This window comes from Xylocopa sonorina, chromosome 17 (assembly GCF_050948175.1).
Source record: "Xylocopa sonorina isolate GNS202 chromosome 17, iyXylSono1_principal, whole genome shotgun sequence".
NCBI classification, from domain to species: domain Eukaryota; kingdom Metazoa; phylum Arthropoda; class Insecta; order Hymenoptera; family Apidae; genus Xylocopa; species Xylocopa sonorina.
In genome coordinates, this window is record NC_135209.1 from 2,335,725 (window position 1) to 2,356,177 (window position 20,453).

At 40.2% G+C, this 20,453-nt stretch overlaps 2 protein-coding genes across 2 annotated transcripts in view; both read left to right on the plus strand.

Moving 5' to 3' along the window:
* The window catches only part of Engase (cytosolic endo-beta-N-acetylglucosaminidase), a 37,457-nt gene extending 28,225 nt beyond the window's left edge, over window positions 1–9,232 (plus strand). Inside the window, exon 8 of the mRNA XM_076907873.1 lies at window positions 9,112–9,232. Within this exon, the coding sequence (XP_076763988.1) occupies window positions 9,112–9,167 (56 nt within the window). The 3' untranslated portion in view covers window positions 9,168–9,232. The remainder of the gene's footprint in view (window positions 1–9,111) is intronic.
* A 213-nt stretch (window positions 9,233–9,445) lies between these two features.
* Window positions 9,446–17,913, plus strand: LOC143431135 (uncharacterized). Its single transcript, XM_076907672.1, has 5 exons — window positions 9,446–9,888; window positions 11,363–11,649; window positions 14,653–14,946; window positions 16,595–16,738; window positions 17,202–17,913. Exons 1-5 carry the CDS (start codon window positions 9,609–9,611, stop codon window positions 17,457–17,459), a joined length of 1,263 nt encoding a protein of 420 aa, XP_076763787.1. The 5' UTR covers window positions 9,446–9,608; the 3' UTR covers window positions 17,460–17,913.
* The last annotated feature ends 2,540 nt before the right edge of the window (window positions 17,914–20,453 follow it).

Consider the following 20,453-nt stretch of genomic DNA (forward strand, 5'->3'; position numbering starts at 1 on the left):
TAACTGGTGATTTCAATTATGAACTCTGTTATCAATCGATTCCTCTCACGTGATACCAACGAGAAAAGCACCAGGACATCCCGACTCTTCAAAGAACCCTCGAATCACTTCGAATCGAATTTCCAAATAATTTTATTAGTCTCATTAAAATTACAGACGAGAACATCTGTATACGAATTCATTTCTCCGTTACTTAAAAATCGTTGGCTCATCTGGTATCGTTAATCGCGATTAACAGCCCCGTATAATTGGTGATTCGAACCATCTACTCTATTATCAGTCGATTGCTCTCACTTGATACCAGCGAAAAAAAATTGCAACTTCTTCAAAGAACCCTCGAATCACTTCGAATCAAATATCGAGACAATTTCATTAGTCTGATTAAGATTACAGATTACAACCTCTGTATACGAATTCATTTCTCCGTTACTTAAAAAATCGTTGGCTCAACCAATTATGTTAATTGCGATTAATAGCATCTTAACTGGTGATTTGAATGATCAACTCTGTTATCAGTCGATTCCTCGCACGTGGTACCAACGAAAAAAACCCCAGGACATCGTGATTCCTCAAGGAACCCTCGAATCACTATAAATCGAACTTCCAAATAATTTGATTAATCTGATTAAGATTACAAACGAGAACATCTGTATACGAATTAATTTCTCCATTACTTAAAAAATCGTTGGCTCAACCAATATCGTCAATCGCGATTAACAGCCCCGTATAATTGGTGATTCGAATCATCGTCTCTGTTATCAGTCGATTCCTCTCGCGTAATATCAGCAAAAAAAAACACTAGAACATTGCAACTCTTCAAAAAACCCTCGAATCACTTCGAATCAAATTTGCAGACAATTTGATTACTCTGATTGAGATTACAAACGAGAACATCTGTATATGAATTCATTTCTCCGTTATTTAAAAATCGTTGACTCCACCAATATCGTTAATCGCGATTAACAGCCCCGTATAATTGGTGATTCGAATCATCGTCTCTGTTATCAGTCGATTGCCCTCGCGCGGTACCAAAGGATCGTCGCATCGATCGAAACTCGCGAGTTGGAGAACCGGATGGAAAAAAGACGCGCCACAAGGCCGTTCGTCGACTTTTCGCTTTTACTCGATGTCGAACGGGAGGATTCCTAGAAAATTGCCCCCTGTCTAACGAGAACCGTCGTACGTGAGGACGAGGTGGCTCCGTGTGTGAAAATGATTGCGATAGGAAGGAATTCGCGGGAGATCCGCCGTGGATCAATTTCATTATCGTACTTCGTATCTCAGAGAGAACCGTCCAGTCTTCGAACGGTTTCAGATATTCATCGCGTGACTTTTAACGATCCGCGGAAGTTGCGTTTAGAAAACGATCGCGATCCGACGACTATCGGCGATCCATCGCGTAAAAATGCTTCCGTTCCGTTCTAAACGAATTATTTTACTTTTATACGCGCAGCAGTGGAAAGTCTAAGCGGCACAAACGAGCTGGTTAAACGAAACGTCGATTTCAATTTACAGTCGATTTTTGCGAGCGCGAAAAAAAAAAAAAAGAAAATAAACTCCTGAATTTAATAATGCATTAACTGCGAACGAAAGTAATGTTAATTGACGTACGAGAAACAGTCTATTTTAACGATCGAATTGAGCATCGTAGGAGGAGCGTATCGTCTGGCTTACTTCTGCGGTATTTAAATCCTGCGTTCAGACACCCGGAAGTCGAGCTCTCCTCTTTAATTACAAATGATACGCGCGTCTGATTTTTACATACATACCACGGAACCACGCCAGTGTTTTATGAGATCGCGCTGAATAAGCTTGCTGCATTCTTTCTGAAAGAGCTGAGCATTGGTCTGCGACCAGTTGCGACTGCAACAGCCTCTGAAATCGATGATTAATTCCGCGGAATGCAGCGTACGGAGAATTTATTCCTTGAACTTTAAATACAGAGGAGAACTATTTTCCATATGGCATAAGTGCCGTGTAATTAACCGTTGTGTTCATTTTGTAAAAGTACTTTCACTTTTCACTCAGCTTCGACGTCCACGTTTTTGCTCCATTTTGCATCCGATCGCGTTACCAACTGGAATTTTCCTTCAATTTCTTGGCACGATTCTAGTAGATAAAATAAAAAAGCCTGATGCAAATAATTATTAATTAATTATTACTGTGTGCTACGATTATTGGACATTTTCTTTAAGAGTGAAATTTCATTCGTTGACTTTCATTCGTTCGTGATTAAAGGAACTTTCTTAAAACGTAATAACGATGCGATGAGCACCGAACGAGCGTCGTGTTTAACAAAATTGCGAAACTCTCGAGCAAAGTGCCTTCCATCCTCCGCGTCCCTCTATAAATATTGAACAGCGCGTCGATCAGAAAAATGGGACGAGCAGGCGGTTATTAGAATTCTAATTGCTTAGCTACGACGAGAGACTTTCCATTTTAATTGAAATCGAACGGTAAGTAGTGTATCGCGAGTCGAATCGCAAGTACTATACCCGTTGTAACCGCAGAAAGATCCAGAAACTCACTGTTACATCACAGTGTGCAGAGCTGAGACCTTAACCTTTTAGTTGCTCTGGGGCTACACCCTTTGCGTTCAGCCAGTGTTCAGTAACGAAAAACTTCAGTAACCTTTTGCAGAGAAAGTCTCCTAGTTCTTCATAGAGAAGAAGAAAAATTTCGATAAACTTAAATCTTGCACAAATACAACTAAAATTTGTAATTACGGAGGTACTTTGCAAAACTTCAAAGTGTCTTCTTAAGAAAACTAAATAACTTATATACATTTATTTGAGCATAATATTCTAATCAATGCCCTTTAAAAGTATTTATCATCAATTTGCCAAAATTAACCCAGAAGCGATATAATACTGTAATCGCAGAGGTACTTTGCAACACTTCAAAGTGTCTTCTCAAGAAAACTAAATATCTTCTATACATTTACTCGATCACACAAACTCTAATGAAGTGCCCTTTAAAATCTCATCCATCGTCAATTTGTCAAAATTAACCCAGAAGCGATATGGTACTTTACAAAACTTCAAAGTGTCTTCTCAAGAGAACTAAATACCTTCTGTACATTTGCTCGATCACACAAACTCTAATCAATGCAGTGTCCTTTAAAAATATCCATCATCAATTTGTCAAAATTAACCCAGAAGCAATATAGTACTTTACAAAACTTCAAAGTGTCTTCTCAAGAGAACTAAATACCTTCTGTACATTTGCTCGATCACACAAACTCTAATCAATGCAGTGTCCTTTAAAAATATCCATCATCAATTTGCCAAAATTAACCCAAAAGCGATATACTACACTCGTTACTAATTAGCCATCGCCTAAACATTCGATAACAAATAAATTCTCGCCCATTTCTGAAGCAAGTCACTCGAAGCCTTACATGCCAAAATGAACCCAGAAACGTTATAGTACACTCGTTACTAATTAGCCATCGCCTAAACATTCGATAACAACCAAATTCTCTCAAGCCACTCGAAGCCTTGCAGTAAAATTAGTTCCACGCTCGATACATTTACTCGATCATAATACTCTAATCAATGCAGTGCCCTTTAAAAGTATCCATCATCAACCTACCAAAATGAACCCAGAAACGATATAGTACACTCGTTACTAATTAGCCATCGCCTAAACATTCGATAACAAATAAATTCTCGCCCATTTCTGAAGCAACCAATCGAAGCCTTGCAGTAAAATTAGTTCCACGCTCGATATATAATTTACTCGATCATAATACTCTAATCAATGCAGTGCCCTTTAAAAGTATCCATCATCAATGTACCAAAATGAACCTTGAAACGATATAGTACACTCGTAATTAGTAACGATTGATTAGTAATTAGTAACTAATTAGTCATCGCCTAAACATTCGATAACAAATAAATTCTCGCCCATTTCTGAAGCAAGTCACTCGAAGCCTAGCAGTAAAATTAGTTCCACGCTCGAACAGCTAGCAAGGACTTAATTCCCACGGTGTTGGCAGGGCATGCGTTACTCGCGGATCGCCTACCACCTAGACGCTGACGTGTAGCCGATCCCTGGCGGGAATTGAGCAATTTTCGGGGTGTTTCGAGCCGATGGAACACTGGGCTGCTCCCCAGCGCGAGAAAGAGAGAGGGTAGGGGATCGAGCGGCGTGGTGTTGCTTCTATGCAAAAGAAGAGAAAGAGAGACGGAGAAAGGCTCGAGGAGAGTTAGCCGCGATTGCTACGAGCCTCGCGAGCAACACTCCAGTCCACGATCGAGTGTACAAGCCGGCGGTCGTGCCAGCTGCGAACACTTGTCGCGTTGTTCGATTGCCAGCGCGCGCGATTCGCAGAGAACCGTACAGTGCGTGACGTTTGATGACCAGTGATGTGGCCTCGCTGTGTACCATCCTGCTGACGGGGTTTCCGCGATGATCCCAGGCGAGAACGAACGGTGACGAACCACGCCAGAGACCTGGTACGTTCCATTCGCGAGCATTCTGCCGCGACGAGCGGGTGAACCGCGCCAGAGCGGACTCGAAGCGACTGACGATCTTGCGTCGCGATCGGATGGACCAGTTGGATGCGATAGACTTTGGTCTCTTCGACTTTGAGCGATGTTTCGGTTCTTTTTTTTGAAGAGAACGATTTTCACTGGTGCTTTTCTTAAGATTTCTAGTCGTTGTGAGATTCTTAAAGAAAGATTGGTGCTTCTCTCAAGGTTCCTGGTCCTTGCGAGATTCTTGGAGAAAGATTCTCATTGGTGCTTTTTGGATACGATAGACTTGGTCTCTATCAGATTTTAGAGCGATGTTGCGTTTCTTTTTTGAAGAGAAAGATTCTCAGCTGGTGCTTTTCTCAAGTTCTCTGGTCTTTGTGAGAAAGATTCTCACTAGTGCTTTTCTCAAGCATTTTGGTCCTCGCGAGATTCTTAGAGAAGGATTCTCACTGGTGCTTTTCTTAAGATTTCTGGTCTTTGTAAGATTCTTAGAGAAAGATTGTCACTGGTGCTTTTCTCAAGCTTTTTGATCCTCGCGAGATTCTTAGAGAAACATTCTCACTGGTGCTTTTTGGATACGATAGACTTGGTTTCTATCAGATTCTGAAGCAATGCTTCGTTTCTTTTTTGAAGAGAAAGATTCTAAGCTGGTGTTCTTCTTAAGCTCTTCTGGTCCTCGCGAGATTCTGAGAGAAAGATTGTCACTGGTGCTTTTTGGATACGATAAACTTGGTCCCTATCAGATTTTGAAGCAATGTTTCGTTTCTTTTTTGAAGAGAAAGATTCTCAGCTGGTGTTCTTCTTGAGCTCTTTTTAGTCCTCGATAGATTCTTAGACTATCAAGATAATGAAGCAGTGTATGATTTTTTATATAAATTTGATGGTCGTCGATCATTTATTTTCGAGTTGTCAGTTGCAGCAAGAATAGGTTTAATTGGTTCTTTATGATCCAGAGAGTTGATTGTTGATTTGCAGGTTCTCGTATTGGTATTATAAAGTAACATTAGGGGTTTTTAAATTGTGGTGATGGTAGATTCGCGTGTGATGTTGGATGAGACTGATTCTTCCTTTTCATCTTGCTTTACTTTATCCACTTAAGTGAGTAAATCCTTGAAAAACAGCTGAAAGGGGTGTTCATCCCTCTAACGAAATCTAGTGGAAACGAGCAACCAATCAACCAAAGTTCTGACCCTTGATTCGTGGTATTCTTCTACTAGGAAATTAAATTGTGTAATATAGTAATTTCGTTGGGTAATGGATTTGGTGACGAAAGGAAGTTTTGCAACGAGTTGATAAATTACTATACCAAAGGTTTTTGTCAATCAGAAATTAGAATAGAATAAAATTTGTACAATGTGTCCTCTGTTACCAGTTTGTAACTTTATTTTAAACTTTTCTATTATATTTATTCCATTACACGTTACCTATATCGATTTGAAGGCAGATTTTAATTAGACCCAGAAGATAGAATCACGCAAGACACCATATAAATTTCAAACGAGTACAAATTACAATAACAACAGAATAATTCTCACGTTAATTACTAAAAAGTTATCGTACCCTCTTCGTTGGCTGAAAAAAAGGGGAACTCAGTCCAGGAAATTAGATCGTGCGAGATAGAAATGTCAAAACCGTGGCAGATTTGTTAATCGAAGAAAGTGTCTTAAATGAACGGTGGGATTCGTATCGACTCTTACAAAAGAGAAAATTCGCGAACAGATCCTCTTCGTGACGTTTCGTGGTCGATGAAAACACGAGCAAGGCTCAGGTTCTGGAACGGTTTTCCTCGTAACTCGACGAAAGGTCCGCGTAAGTTGTTATTCTGGGAAAGATTCGTATCTGCGCGTGAATTACTCGTTCTAGTTCGATAATAAAACTGCGTGAGAAGTCTCTGAGACGTAGCCACTTCAATTGTTGAGCAATCTCCATTTTCTTCTTTTCGATAATTCGGCGAAAGGTTTATGTAAGTTATTGTCAAAAGAATTTCTAGTCTCCTCGAATGGTTTAGAACGCCAATGCACGAGTTTTCTCGTAATTAGGCGACAGATCCGTGCGAATCATGTAAATCGTTTCCTGCTATTCTGACAATTAAATGGCACGACATGAATAGGCCTGAGAAATTATTACTTATACATCCAGTCTATTTTTAAATAAATTCTTGGAGCAGTGACATAAGCAAATACGTGTAAAAATTAATTTATACACTGCTTGATCTTCATTTAACCCTTTGCACTCGATGGTACTCTCTGGAAGCATTTAAAATTTCTTTCAACCTCGACGTCTCAAGTGAAGTCATCGTTTCTTCGAGAATTCCAGTCGATATCTCTCGTTTATCCTTCTGAACTTGTTAAATAAACAGTTAAAGAGGATCTGGTATTCAAATGAATGCAACGATTCGAACCGCAAAGCACGCGTGCACCGTCTAGGGTGAGCAGCGCGAAATAAAACGAGAGCGCGGTTAACAACACTGTGTAACTGTAAAGCCCAGGCATTAACGTGTGAAAGTCGTTGTTCGCCGTCCACTGGAAATATTGTTTCGAACAGGTGAACAACCACCAACCGTTCACCTGACCGATTCGCAGCCAGTTCGTACCGACGATTGCACCCATTTCGCGCACGCCACAAGGGCTGCACCCTGTGCGTACTCGTCCTCTCTTCCGGTTTGAAATTTAGCGTACACATCGCAAATTTCATCTACCATGAAGTATATCCAACACTAAATCTCGAATCTCAATGAGTTTGATCGTATTTTTCTTAAATTTAATTAGGAGTTTGTGAGTCGAAAGAGGGCAAAAGGGGTGCTCGTCCTCTTTTCCGGTTTGAAATTTAGCGTACACATCCCAAATTTCATCTACCATGAAATATATTCAACACTAAATCTCGAATCTCAATGAGATTGATCGTATTTTTCTTAAATTTAATTAGGAGTTGTTTGTGAGTCGAAAGAGGGCAAAAGGGATGCACCCTGTGCGTGCTGGTTCTCTTTTCCGGTTTGAAAGTTAGCGTACACATCGCAAATTTCATCTACCATGAAATATATTCAACACTAAATCTCGAATCTCAATGAGTTTGATCGTATTTTTCTTAAATTTAATTAGGAGTTGTTTGTGAGTCGAAAGAGGGCAAAAGGGGTGCACCCTGTGCGTGCTGGTTCTCTTTTCCGGTTTGAAATTTAGCGCACACATCGCAAATTTCATCTACCATGAAATATATTCAACACTAAATCTCGAATCTCAACATTTGATGGTATTTTTTTTAAATTTAATTGGAGGTAGTTTGTGAGTTGATAGAAGGCGAGTTAGTTTAGGGGTGGTTAATTACATTAGCAGGTTTCGTTATAGTAAATCGACTGTGTGAGACCATTTAAAAAATACATTTCTCAACTCTCTCTGAAAATCGACGTTTGCAACTAAATTCAATTCGATTTCAACGTGCATCTAATTAAGGATAGTTTGTGAGTCGATAGAGGGTAAGTCAGTTTAGAGGTGGTTAAAATTACACAACGAGGTTTCGTTATAGTAAGTCGACTGTGAAACTGTGAAAGCATTCACATAATTTAAAAAATACATTTCTCAACCCTCACTAAAAATGGACGTATGCAACTAAATTCGATTCAATTCCAACGTGCATCTAATTAGAGGTAGTTTGTGAGTCGAAAGAGGGTATGTCAGTTTAGGGGTGGTTAAAATTACACAACGAGGTTTCGTTATAGTAAGTCGATTGTGTGACTGTGAGAATATTCACATAATTTAAAAAATACATTTCTCAACGCTCACTAAAAATGGACGCATGCAACTAAATTCGATTCAATTCCAACGTGCATCTAATTAAGGGTACTTCGTGAGTCGAAAGAGGGTATGTCAATTTAGGGGTGGTTAAAATTACACAACGAGGTTTTCGTTATAGTAAGTCGACTGTGAGACTGTGAGAATATTCACATAATTTAAAAAATACATTTCTCAACTCTGTGCATCTAATTAGAGGTAGTTTGTGAGTCGAAAGAGGGTAAGTCAGTTTAGGGGCAGTTAAAATTACACAACGAGGTTTCGTTATAGTAAGTCGACTGTGAGACTGTGAGAATATTCACATAATTTAAAAAATACATTTCTCAACCCTCACTAAAAATGGGCGCATGCAACTAAATTCGATTCGATTCCAACGTGCATCGCTCGGTTCGTCCAAGGAACAAGGACGGGTTCGCGTTCTAGACTTCAAGGTCGCTGCACGTCGCGAACCACAGAATATTTCCGGGCTGGTCGTCTTAACTGTACTTGATTTACAGAACACCCAACGTCGCGTCTCTACCAGCGAACGTAACAGGGTCAATTTACGATCGCGCTTCAGGTAACTGCAGTACGCGAGTTCATTGAATTTATCGACGTTGAAAATCGAAAGGACGCGTTACGTTTTGTTAAGCAGCCTTTCGTGCAAATGTTAGCTACGCGTGTCGAGAAAATTTCACGATAATCCACATCGATCTGGCATCTGTCCATGGCTGTTTCTTGGTCCTTAAGTCACTCGAGTGGCACTCGTCGTCGCTCGAAAATTGCCAACTCTCGCTGCTTCAAACCGCAGCCTCGACACTGTCGACCAAAACCATAAACGCGATCGTTGCTTGCTTAATTTACAGATCGTTGGGACTCAACGGACTGTGTCAAACGGATCACCGACTCCCGCGTCTATTGACCTTTACCAAACCACGTGTGCACAACCACGAAGAGTCGTCCATGTATCAACTAAAAGAGAACCATCGAATCTAATAAAAAAACGTCGCTTTTATCTTAACCAGACTGCAAATGTTAACGAGAACCGCATCTACAACAGAAACTCGTTGATTCGATCCTTGAGTCATCGATGGACAAGAACCAGAACGCTGAAAAACGAATAACAAACACAAGCACCAAGTAACTATTACCAAACTGTTTTTATATGAATGAGAGAATCGAAATAAGAAAACTGTAGAAGTTTGAGTATTAAGAACTGCGAGGACAAGAGAAGGAGCTGATGAGAAGAGAAGGTGCGCGACAGGACGTTCCTGGAACGGTTTAGAGCAGAGAAAGAGGAAGGAACAGGTGTGTGCTTACAGTGATGCATTAGAACGTCGTCGAAGGAGAAAGAAGAGGAAGCATGGAGAACGCAGCGATCACGCTTGACTCGACAGTGAGGAGTCAGGACTCGAACAACTCGAAGGACTCGAAGGGGTCCAAGGATTCGAGCACCGTCGACTCGAAGCCTGAGAGCTGCCTCGAGTCGAAGCACTCGAAGGAGATACTGATTTCTGAGAAACAGCAGCGGCAGCAGCCACGCACGCAACAACGCCAGGACGATCGACAGAAGCTGAGGAGCGCTGAGTCCAAGGATGAATCGAACATCCTGATGCTCACCTCCTGCGGACAGTTGCTGCTTGGTGAGTACTTTCACGGATCTATCGACTTTCGACTTGTCGACACTCGAATTCTTAAGCTCTGGTAGACTTGCTCGATCAATTGAGAGTGGAAAGATAAAATAAAGATCGTCAGCAGGTGAAACAGGGAATTTTGAGAAATTGGAGATGACATTTTGAGGGAACTGACAGGAGTAATTGGCTGATTTGAATAATATTTGAATTACGTTGAACTTGGTAGCTGAAAAATATCGTGAAATCGGCCGTCTCGTGATGCAAACCGCGAAAACCTGTTTGCTCGGAGCTAATTCAATTAAATAACATCGCGAATTCACGGTAAACGTGTTTGCCAGACGATTTAATTTCAAGCAGATAGCGAATTCCGCGCATTAATGAAACGTGCTTCACGGGCGATGAGTGTTATTTAAATGAATGTAAATGTATTGTCCTCGACAGTTCATTCCACCTTTTTATCGTTCTTGATGGCTCATCTGATATAAAGAAACATTAACGGTGTCATCCGTTATAATAATGTCCACATCGATTGATTTATAGTAAAAGCACATTGTTTAACAAATTATGCGAGGATACAAATGATCATCGAAACCCAAGGAAAGATTAAAATACAATAATTTATTGATAAAATGGTACTCGTCGCTTGTACCATATACGAAACTAATTTAATCCAATTATAAACTAAAATGAATTAATTTAAAAATATAAATTTCACAACATCAATACGAATTATATACTGAAAGAAGGAAGTAGATTGAAAAAGAGGTGGTAATATTCATAACGCATAATTGAGAAATTCATTATTTTTATCAATAATTAATGCGACGTCTGTGAAACGCGTGTACAAAATTAAGTCGTTCTGTAGACACTCGTTAAGCAAATAAGTTCAGTTAACGGATTGCGATATGGTTTCTACTTTCCTGCACGGTATCTTGATCGTTTTTGACTTTTGTACAGAAGGAATGCACGGATCTCTGAACAGACATTTCTCCAAACTGCATAGAAATCGGCGTAAAAGTGAAAACATTTCACTTAGAAAGTCATACTTGTGTAACTCTATCCTCGAGTTTGCAAACCATAGAGAACCGACACGTTGCAAATCATTGTGATTCAATATTCCCTCTGTTACCAGTCCATTAACTCCTTTATTCATTACAACGTCCAAGCATACTCTGCCATCCTTGCACAAAATACAAAAATAAATCTCACTCTCGTAGCAATTGAAAATTTAAAAAACTCCTCGACACGGATGTCGTTTATACCTCTTTCAATGCCAACTGACTCGTCGTAAGCCCACGCACGGTTTAAGAGCAACAAAAATTAGCAAACACCCTTGAAGAGATACCAAAGTGACTCGCTCCATAAGATAGAAGCTTGATAAAAATCGTAAACGTCCTCTGCGACGACTAACGCGAAGCTCGAGTCAGGAAACAGGGTCACAAGGTCGCAGAATGTATGTTTTAACTATTTCACCGTTCCCCAGGTGTGGTCCTCGTGGTGTTTGGTATCCTGGTGTTGGTCCACGGCGCAGCGTTGGGCGGTTCCGGTGCAGGACTGTGGGCAGGCGTGGGTGCCCTCGTCGCAGGAGCGTTGGGTGTCGTCGCGACCCTCGCCACGTCCTCGAGCAAGACGAACTCGAGCTTCTCGACGGCCCATTTAGCCGCGAGCCTGATCGCCCTTGCCCTTTCGAACATGGCTGCGATCACAGCCTTGACAGCCATCGTCAGGGACTCCCAGAGAGCACCGGAAGTGACCTTGCTCACTGTTCCGGTACGTATTGTCTGTACACTTTCACCTGTACCCTCTTATCCTATTTCTTTTTCCCCTGCGAGCAGTTTATTGTTCGTCAGTAGTACCATGGATGTGTTACTTGTAATTGTTTTCTACGCGATTTCAGCTCGTTCTCTCTGCGAAATGAACGTTTCAATTGCTTAATTCGCGAGTCGTGTGCGCGTTGAACGCAAAGACGCAGAGGATTGTTCAGCTAGAGAATTGGAATTTTAGAAAAACTCTATAGTTTTATTTCTTTCTGTTTAAGTTTGAAGTGTGGATACACGTGGAGTAATATTTTTACACAGAGACTGGAGTAGTCCTGCATTAGCGAGTCGTCGAAGATATGTATTACAATGTGGAGGCATCGATTACGATCGATCACTAATGAAGCGATAAATGTAATTTTGCCTGGAGAGATTCCACTGGCGCGTGCCTAAGTCCGCGAAACTGCAGCAAAGCTAACGGTGACTCGACGAGGAGATCATCAGAGTGGTATCTGTGCGTGCGTGTGCCATGCGCTGGTTTACGAACGGGAAGCAAGAACGCCAGGAATCGATAAATAAATGGACAGCGCAGGCTATCATCTTCGTAGCCTCCTTTTTCCCTTCTTTTATAATTAAAAGGACGCAGAGAACGCGAGGCTGCGCAGAGAATTTATGAATCCCATTACCGAGGATACGTACCCGTGTTTATGTAACTATGAATGAGAACGTAACGCGAGCCGTCTTATTTTGCATTTCGTCATCGTTAATTAGAAAAAGCTACGCAATTCTTGCCAGGCACGCAATTCTTCTTTACTCTGTGTTAGCCAATTTGTTCTCGTGCGAGCATCATATCGCAATAGATTAGAGAGATATCTTTTATGTTCCATAGAAAACAACCCCTCGTCCAATTGTACAACCCCCTGGCTGTGTTTCGAGTCACTCTGTATGTAGAAACGAACACTGTTCCTCGTCCAGTTTCTATGAATCCATCAGCAGTAACTTTTGCGAATCCATCAACAGTCCAGAAATCATGGAAGATGAAAGATCGCATCGACGAGGATCGTCGATCGACATGCAGCCCAATTAGCAGGCGGCATCGAGCGGCTTGGATTCGTTTCTGATCGTTTTCTCGTCCAGCGTGTTTGGGCGTCGCGAACCAGCCAGAACAGGGCCGTTGAAACCGTTTGACCGTCGGAGAAAGTTCCCATTGCCAAGGCTAAAACGCGGTCAGGGCACAGCGTCGCGAGATTTCACAAATTGCTCCCGGCCTCTGGACCCCGATGGAACGCGCCTCTTCCGGTCGACGATCTAACGCGCACGCCTCTGCCAGATTCGACGAGGTTTCCTGGCAACCTCGATCAGAGAAGCACACAACGCTGACAGATCCAGAAATGTTAGAAGAAATTTTCTGACATCGATTACAGAAGCCATAATTCTTGGACGATTTAACGCGCACGCCTTTGCCAGATTCGACGAGGTTTCCTGGCAACCTCGATCAGAGAAACATGCAACGCTGACAGATCCAGAAATGTTAGAAGAAATTTTTTGACATCGATTACAGAAGCCATAATTCTTCGACGATTTAACGCGCACGCCTTTGCCAGATTCGACGAGGTTTCCTGGCAACCTCGACCAGAGAAACACGCAACGCTGACAGATCTAGAAATGTTAGAAGAAATTTTTTGACATTGATTACAGAAGTCATAATTCTGCGACGATTTAACGCGCACGCCTTTGTCAGATTCGACGAGGTTTCCTGGCAACCTCGATCAGAGAAACACTCAACGCTGACAGATCTAGAAATGTTAGAAGAAATTTTTTGACATTGGTTACAGAAGCCATAATTCTTCGATGATTTAACGCGCACACCTTTGCCAGATTCGACGAGGTTTCCTGGCAACCTCGATCAGAGAAGCACGCAACACTGACAGATCTAGAAATGTTAGAAGAAGTTTCACGATGTTAATTACAGAAGCCATAATTCTTTGATGAGGGGCGCACACTTTTATGGATATTTATTAACTTGCAGAAAAGTAGAGATTTAAATTGCTGACACACTAATTCGTGGTGCTAGTCGACTCTAAGTTAATCGAATTAATCAGAACGCATGGTTAGAGAGATCTAGTAACGTGAAATCGAATTATCGATGGTAGTAACGACGTTAGGTCGAGGCAAATAGACTTTGACGAGTATAGATTGCTGAAACTTGGTACAACCGTTTGACAAGTGAAAGTTTTCCGAAGTAGAGACGCGCATACCTTGTCTGCGTTTTTCACTCGAGCGCCAATTTATTGCTTCTCTGCGAATAACGTGCCGCGTGTAATTGTTGCGAATCCATCGCTTACTTTCCATTAAACTATTTTCATAATTTAATGCTCGCCTTCCATTGGCATATTAAGATAAACGAATCTTTTGATTTCTATACGATAAATAACAATTTATCTGTCATTGAATTATTATTGCACTCTTACTTCTCACGAAATTGACAAAACTACATTTTGTTTCCAATTTATGTCGCAGCTGAAGAACACTCCAGTTAACACGTACAACTAGACAACGTCTAGACTTCCATGTCGCTTTCGTAAATGGATATTCAAATGTCAATGTTGCTAATTCAGGTACGCTTGATGGCAGGAATAGCATAATGAGACTGCAGGAACAATAGGAGGAGAAAATGATAGTGCACCGGCATATCAAGTGTCGAAAGTCTCGTACAAATATTCCTCTACGCTTCTTGAATACTAACGCGTTAATTAACTGGCACGTTCTAAATGCAGATGCGGTAGTACATTATTATTCAATGATGAAACAAGTTTATCAATTTATTTTCCAACGACGTCGTTATCGTTCCAAACTAAGATACGACCACTTCGATCCAGCTTATTATCTAGACTAATTGATCGATCGAATTTCAATACCACATAAGTGCGTACAAGGGAAACTGAAAAAAAGAACACTCGTGTAATAAAATAAAATACATCAGATAATTGTAATAACAGAGTTACCATTTTTACAGGGTGAAGACGGCGACACAACGGAAGCAGAGGGTGGCTGGGCTGGTCTGCTCGCAAGCATAGGTCTGCTGGTCACCAGCGTGGCTGAACTGCTGGTTTCCGGCTACAGCTGCATGACCTTGGCCCCAAAGTTGTGCGGATGCCTGCGAACGAGCAACGTCGACGATCCCACCAACGACGGTCGCCTGAAGACCCGCAACATGGTCCACCAATGGGTCACAGCGCAGACCCACGTGCCCAAGAGCCAGCCAATCTACGTGGTGCAACCAATGCTACAGATGCATCCAATGATCCAGGTGAGATCTTCCAAATAAGTCACGTTCGACTCTTATCGACTAAAACCTCACGATGGCCTTTCTCTGCGAGTTCAGAAGTCTCAGAACCCTTTCAGACGCATTCAGTCTGCCTCTTCTGCCTCTGGAAGCTAAGATTGAGCCAGGGATAAGAGAAATTGTTGACACGCTTGAACGTTTGTCCGACAGGAACCGTGTTATCAGCGGATAAGAAGCTCGTGTCAGAACGAGCGGCGTGAATCGACCTTACAGCGGCTCGACCTCCTGCGAGCTCTGGAGGTAGGGATAGGTCAGTGACACGCGCGAGCTAGAAAGTTCAGAGCGACGGGAGAAATCCTCCTCGCCGTGCCGTAGCTCTGGGCGGTCTTCGTGCCTACATTTCGGAGATGCAGTTGGCGCAGGTGTTTCTGTGTCAACGGGATGAAGCTTTGGCCTGTCGTCGCTTTTTCGATTCCCTTTAAGCGCGCCTGAAGCGCGTCGTGGTCCAAATACTCGCGAGATTCTTGCGTTTGGATGTGCAGAAGTGGAAAAGATATCGAGGCGATTTAACTGGATCGTTGGCACATCGTGGTCGTAGAAAGATCGTTGGCGAAGAAGAAGGATTAGTCAGAGATTCATCTCGTAGTTCTGTCGCGTCGTTTAGAATTTTTTTTAGGATAGAGTAAGTTTTTCTCTTCAGAACTGTTTTATTTCTTCTCAGAACTGATTCAATTACGTGACCCACACTGTCGTTCAAAGCTTGGAACGGATGTTATGACTTCACTAGCCACGCATTCGGGTAATTGGACATACATTTGCTCGCTCGTCTGACCGCCAAAGGTGTTCGTCCACTTCAGTAGCCGTTTCGCGTGAACGAACACCAAACGGCTGCCGGTTTATTCGCACACACAATCAGGAGGACCTGTCACTCGATCGTTTCGATGCCTGCGCATCAATGCTTATCAGTGTCGACGACGTGTCACACTGGCTGCCCATTCGAGCCGATTCTGAATGTATGATCCAACATAATTGAAGTTAGAAGAATTCGTGCGATTGGAGTGGCGATCAGTAATAATTCAGAGAGTAATTGATACATCCATTGTGATTGATTTCGATGGAAAATGCATCGCACATTGCTTGTCGATGGAGCGTAGCGTTCATTTGTTTGATAGTTGAAGAGTATTATTAGATGACACCCAATATATAATGCATGTAATAAAATGATCAGCACAAATGATATAGAATTTATGTATGTGATTGGGTTTATGGTTGGTGTATAGTTGAATGGTTTGCTTAGAGTGATTTATAATGAACGGGAATGTAATAGCCAGTCCTTACTTGCTGATGATGATGAGTACGATTTTCACTGGATATTGATTGATGAATGTTCGTCTCTAACTAAAAATCGCTTTAGGGAATAGGTCAGCAGCATGGTGTGTGCTGTACGTACATCGCATTAGAACTTTCGCTCATTAAAAGTGACGTTAAGTAATAAATCTGATCTAACTTGGACAGTTTAATTAGTCGTTTCCAGAACATATTCTCCGTTTACTTATTTGTTTGCATTTAACGATGCGTTTAATATTGTTCAATACAGTCTGTGTTGTATACTCGTGGATATTGCAATTTATAGATGATAGAACAGTGATAATATTGACTCCGTTTGTTGCAGTCACCGTATGCAATGCCTGGCGCTCCTGGAAAATTCCCTGGAGGGTTCATGCCTGCTGGACCTCTACCAATAGCTGCTCCAGCTTATGGTGCTGTTCCTATATTATCACACATGCCATACGCGGCTCGTCCTCCATCGCAAATCGTAAATATTCTTTTCTTTAAAACTTTTAGAGTACACTGTACCAGTAACGAGCATTATTTTCTTCAGTCCTCTTTCGTTTGCTTCCTGTTTGCGTACGCTATAAGGATAGTCATTTAAAATACCACGAGCGTAGGACATTTCAGGTAAAGAAGTTTTAATAAACTCTCACACGAGGAAACCATCGCTGCGTCGCGATAACCGTCGATACTTTCGACATCGACTCGACGATCAAGAACGGAATGTCGTTGCCTTTGCATATAATTATAGTAATCGAGGGAAAAATTTCTCAGGAACGGTCAATACCGTTCGAACTTATCTATGATTCCTGTTTCGAAACGCTCTTCTCGTCTACGAGATTTCGTTGTTCGTGGAAGCGACGCGTAACGAATCACAAATTACAAGGTTTACTTATTTAGACGAGTCCCAGAAAGGTTTGAAGTTGCAGAATAATACCCAATTCCAGATACGACCGAAGCAGAAGCGTCACATAACTATGGAACACGAAGACACCGTGGAAAGGAAGAGGCAAGGTGAAAGAAAAACAGAGTCCCCCAAGAGGATGTCCTCTATAGGCGAAGACCAGGTCGATCTAGCTCAAACGTACACAGGACTGGACAAGAAAATCTCTGAGGAGTTCATCTCGATCGCCATGGATCCAGAGAGGAAGTCGAAAGCTCCCAGCAGTCATAGTAGCGAAATTGGCACCGCAAAGACATCTTGAAAATATGTCATCCATATTTTCAAGTTGTATCGTGTTATTCTCATGATCAGTATGTAAAAAAAAAAAAGATCTGCACTTGCACACGTAAGTGTACATTTATACAGTTTAGATTAGGAGACGTTGTTCGAGTCGTTTTCGCGACGGTTTGAACATTCGTTGAACTTGAACGTCGCTTTGCTGTTCAAGAAGCCGGTTGAAGACTTTATTCGAGGCTTTAGTGCTACAGTTTCTGAAACTCTTTGTTCCATCGTTATATCAGTTAAGTCGTTACGAGTATCGATAGATACGTATTGAAATTTTTATTAAGTTTTGTTGTAGATGTTAATTGTTAACCCTTAGCCTTTTCGCGGATACTTGCGTCCAGAAAATAATTCGCAATTGTTGTGTTATCGAAATCAGTTTTCACTTTTATCTTGTTTAAGATGGTCATTGGTATCATTTAATGTTGGTAATAATTTAACAACCGCAGCATGTTTCCTTTCTTGTCCGCGAAAGGGTTAACAGACCTGGATTATTTTTTAATGAAACTTAAAACAAAGTGTAGGTACACGTTGCTGTGTTTTCGAATGTTAAAAAATGATGATTTTATTTAATAAGTATTACTTTAAAAATTAGCAAATTTATTTATTTCATATGGTATCATCTTGTACCAGTTGTTATTTACTGTGTGTATATTATTCGTTGATAAATGCAGCAATATATGTACCTGAAAAGAGAAGATTCAGGCTTTGAAGAAGTATAGTAACATATAGCTTTGTTATACGATAATTCCAAAGGACAACCATAGTTGTAATGTTTTACTTTATGCGTAACGTTAAGTTAAAAGTATATAAATGAATTTCTAAAGTAATAATTAAATTTTAACGAGACACATTGGAAACGTTTTATTCTGCCAAAGCTGTTGTTTACTCTCTTAACTTTCTAATATACATATTGACAGTGGTTCTTGAACGCTTAGATATTTGCAGTTCTTATCAAAGTAAATATATTGCAGGAAAAAACACTCGCGACGCGTTGCACAAATTGATGGTATAAAAAAATTGAAAACTAGTTCAATTAACGGCACTACGTTCTATAAATTATACACAGTTTATCTTGATTCCATAATCGTAAGTAATACAATCAGGACTTGCAAATATAAGCCTTGAAACGTTTTCGTAAAACCACTGTGTAGATCCCTCTACAGGCACAATAGATTTTTAAGAGTATTTTTATAAATTTTATAAACTCCATAAATTATAAAATATCGTATACTATTTTTTTTTTTTTTGCATTTATCTCTGAAATCACTAAACTTCTGTGCAATCTTAACTAACAATCTCAACAGAGCAAATTATAGAAGTATATTGCACGTTTAACTTCCACGTATTTTTGTCCTACCCTATGGGATACTAAGTTGTACAATACTAAGATTACTTAATAAGGTAAAATCCTAAGATACCTGATATTAAAAAGAGAGACGATTAAAACATATACGTAATATATATATTATCAGTTGCATATAAGAAATGTAACGAAACATTAGTCGTTTGTAATTATTATTGTTTTCTTATATTATTATGTAGCCTGTAAACGCGTTACATGTGATGCCGATTATTAATATATCGCCATTTTATTGTACAGTCATTTACGTTACTGCTCGAAGTTGATACAACGCAGACTCTGTCGTGTATGTGTGTGTGAGTGTGTGTACATATATATACATACAAAATGTGTTAACATGTACTGTTATGAATAAATAAATTTTTAAACGAAACCCGTCACGGAACACGCAACCGTTAGAGTGACGCAAAAAGGTACAGAACAGGCTTTTGAATACTCAATATTTTATTAACGAAATATAAGTACCTTATATATATATATGCAAGTACACGTGCATACTCAATTCACTACTAATTACTTACAATAATAATCATGTAATCACATGTAGCATATACTACGCGCATTTCAAAACATATACAACTAATGTACACCCTTACATGTATATAATATAAAAATATCTGACACTTTTTTTTTTTTCTTCTTTTGGTAGGAATAAGTTTTCGTTCGCTGTCGTCGTTATTACTCTCTACTATAACAAAGTATATAAAAATACATGTAAAACCATCACAATATCATTGGAATATTTTGATACATTAACAGTATGTTATCGCAATTAATATATAACGCAATGTAAAAAGACGAAGTTCTCTTTAGGCTCGCAATTTGAACGAGTGAATTTCGATTGTTGATGTCCTTTGATATCTTCTTCTTACAGTATTTCTATTATACTAAACATACGACAAAAAAAATAGATTACAATTCATCCAGTTATGGCTTTCGACCTGAAGCATAAAGTACAGAAATCTGCGTGTATAGAACAAAACCTCGAAGCTATCATTTTTGCGTGACTCGTTTATGCAAGTTTTTACAAATTTATGATACCACAAATGAGCTGCATCGGTACTGTTGTTGATATTTGATATCAAAAAAATGAAAAACATTCCTTGGTATATTAAAGTACTTGGTTTGCTAACTTCTCGGAATATAAATGTGTAAATATCTCTACAAAAATGCTGTAGCATATATACAACGTTAAGTACTTTATATCTAGTTGAAAGTCGAAGGCCTACAATTTTCTTCAGTTAAATATGTTTCATTTATGTTTCATTCAATTACGACATATGCATTAGGTACGAAAGGTCTACATTCACTAGATACAAGCTCTTGTATTCCTAAACGTATGTCTTAACGCTATCTTTTCAGACATACTGCATCACGCAACACACAGGAATAAATCGGTCTTTTATCGTGGAAGAAGGCAAATTGTTACACGATGTATTAAAGAAGCGGATAAAGTTGCGAAAACATGCGATTATGGATCAAGGAACAACATTGAATTAACGCGATACTTCGCTCTCGTAATTTCTTCCATCAATTTAATTAAACGATGTAAATCAATCGAAGTAGTTACGCTTCGAATTTCACATTTATGTTCTTCCTTCTCCGTAATAA

Excerpts from the sequence above, each read along its gene's own strand:
- LOC143431135 (XM_076907672.1), top strand. The coding sequence starts at position 9,609 with ATGGAGAACGCAGCGATCACGCTTGACTCGACAGTGAGGAGTCAGGAC. Across the intron at positions 9,889-11,362 it reads CTGCGGACAGTTGCTGCTTG|GTGTGGTCCTCGTGGTGTTT; the intron begins GTGAGTACTTTC and ends ACCGTTCCCCAG. Across the intron at positions 16,739-17,201 it reads CTCGTCCTCCATCGCAAATC|ATACGACCGAAGCAGAAGCG; the intron begins GTAAATATTCTT and ends ACCCAATTCCAG.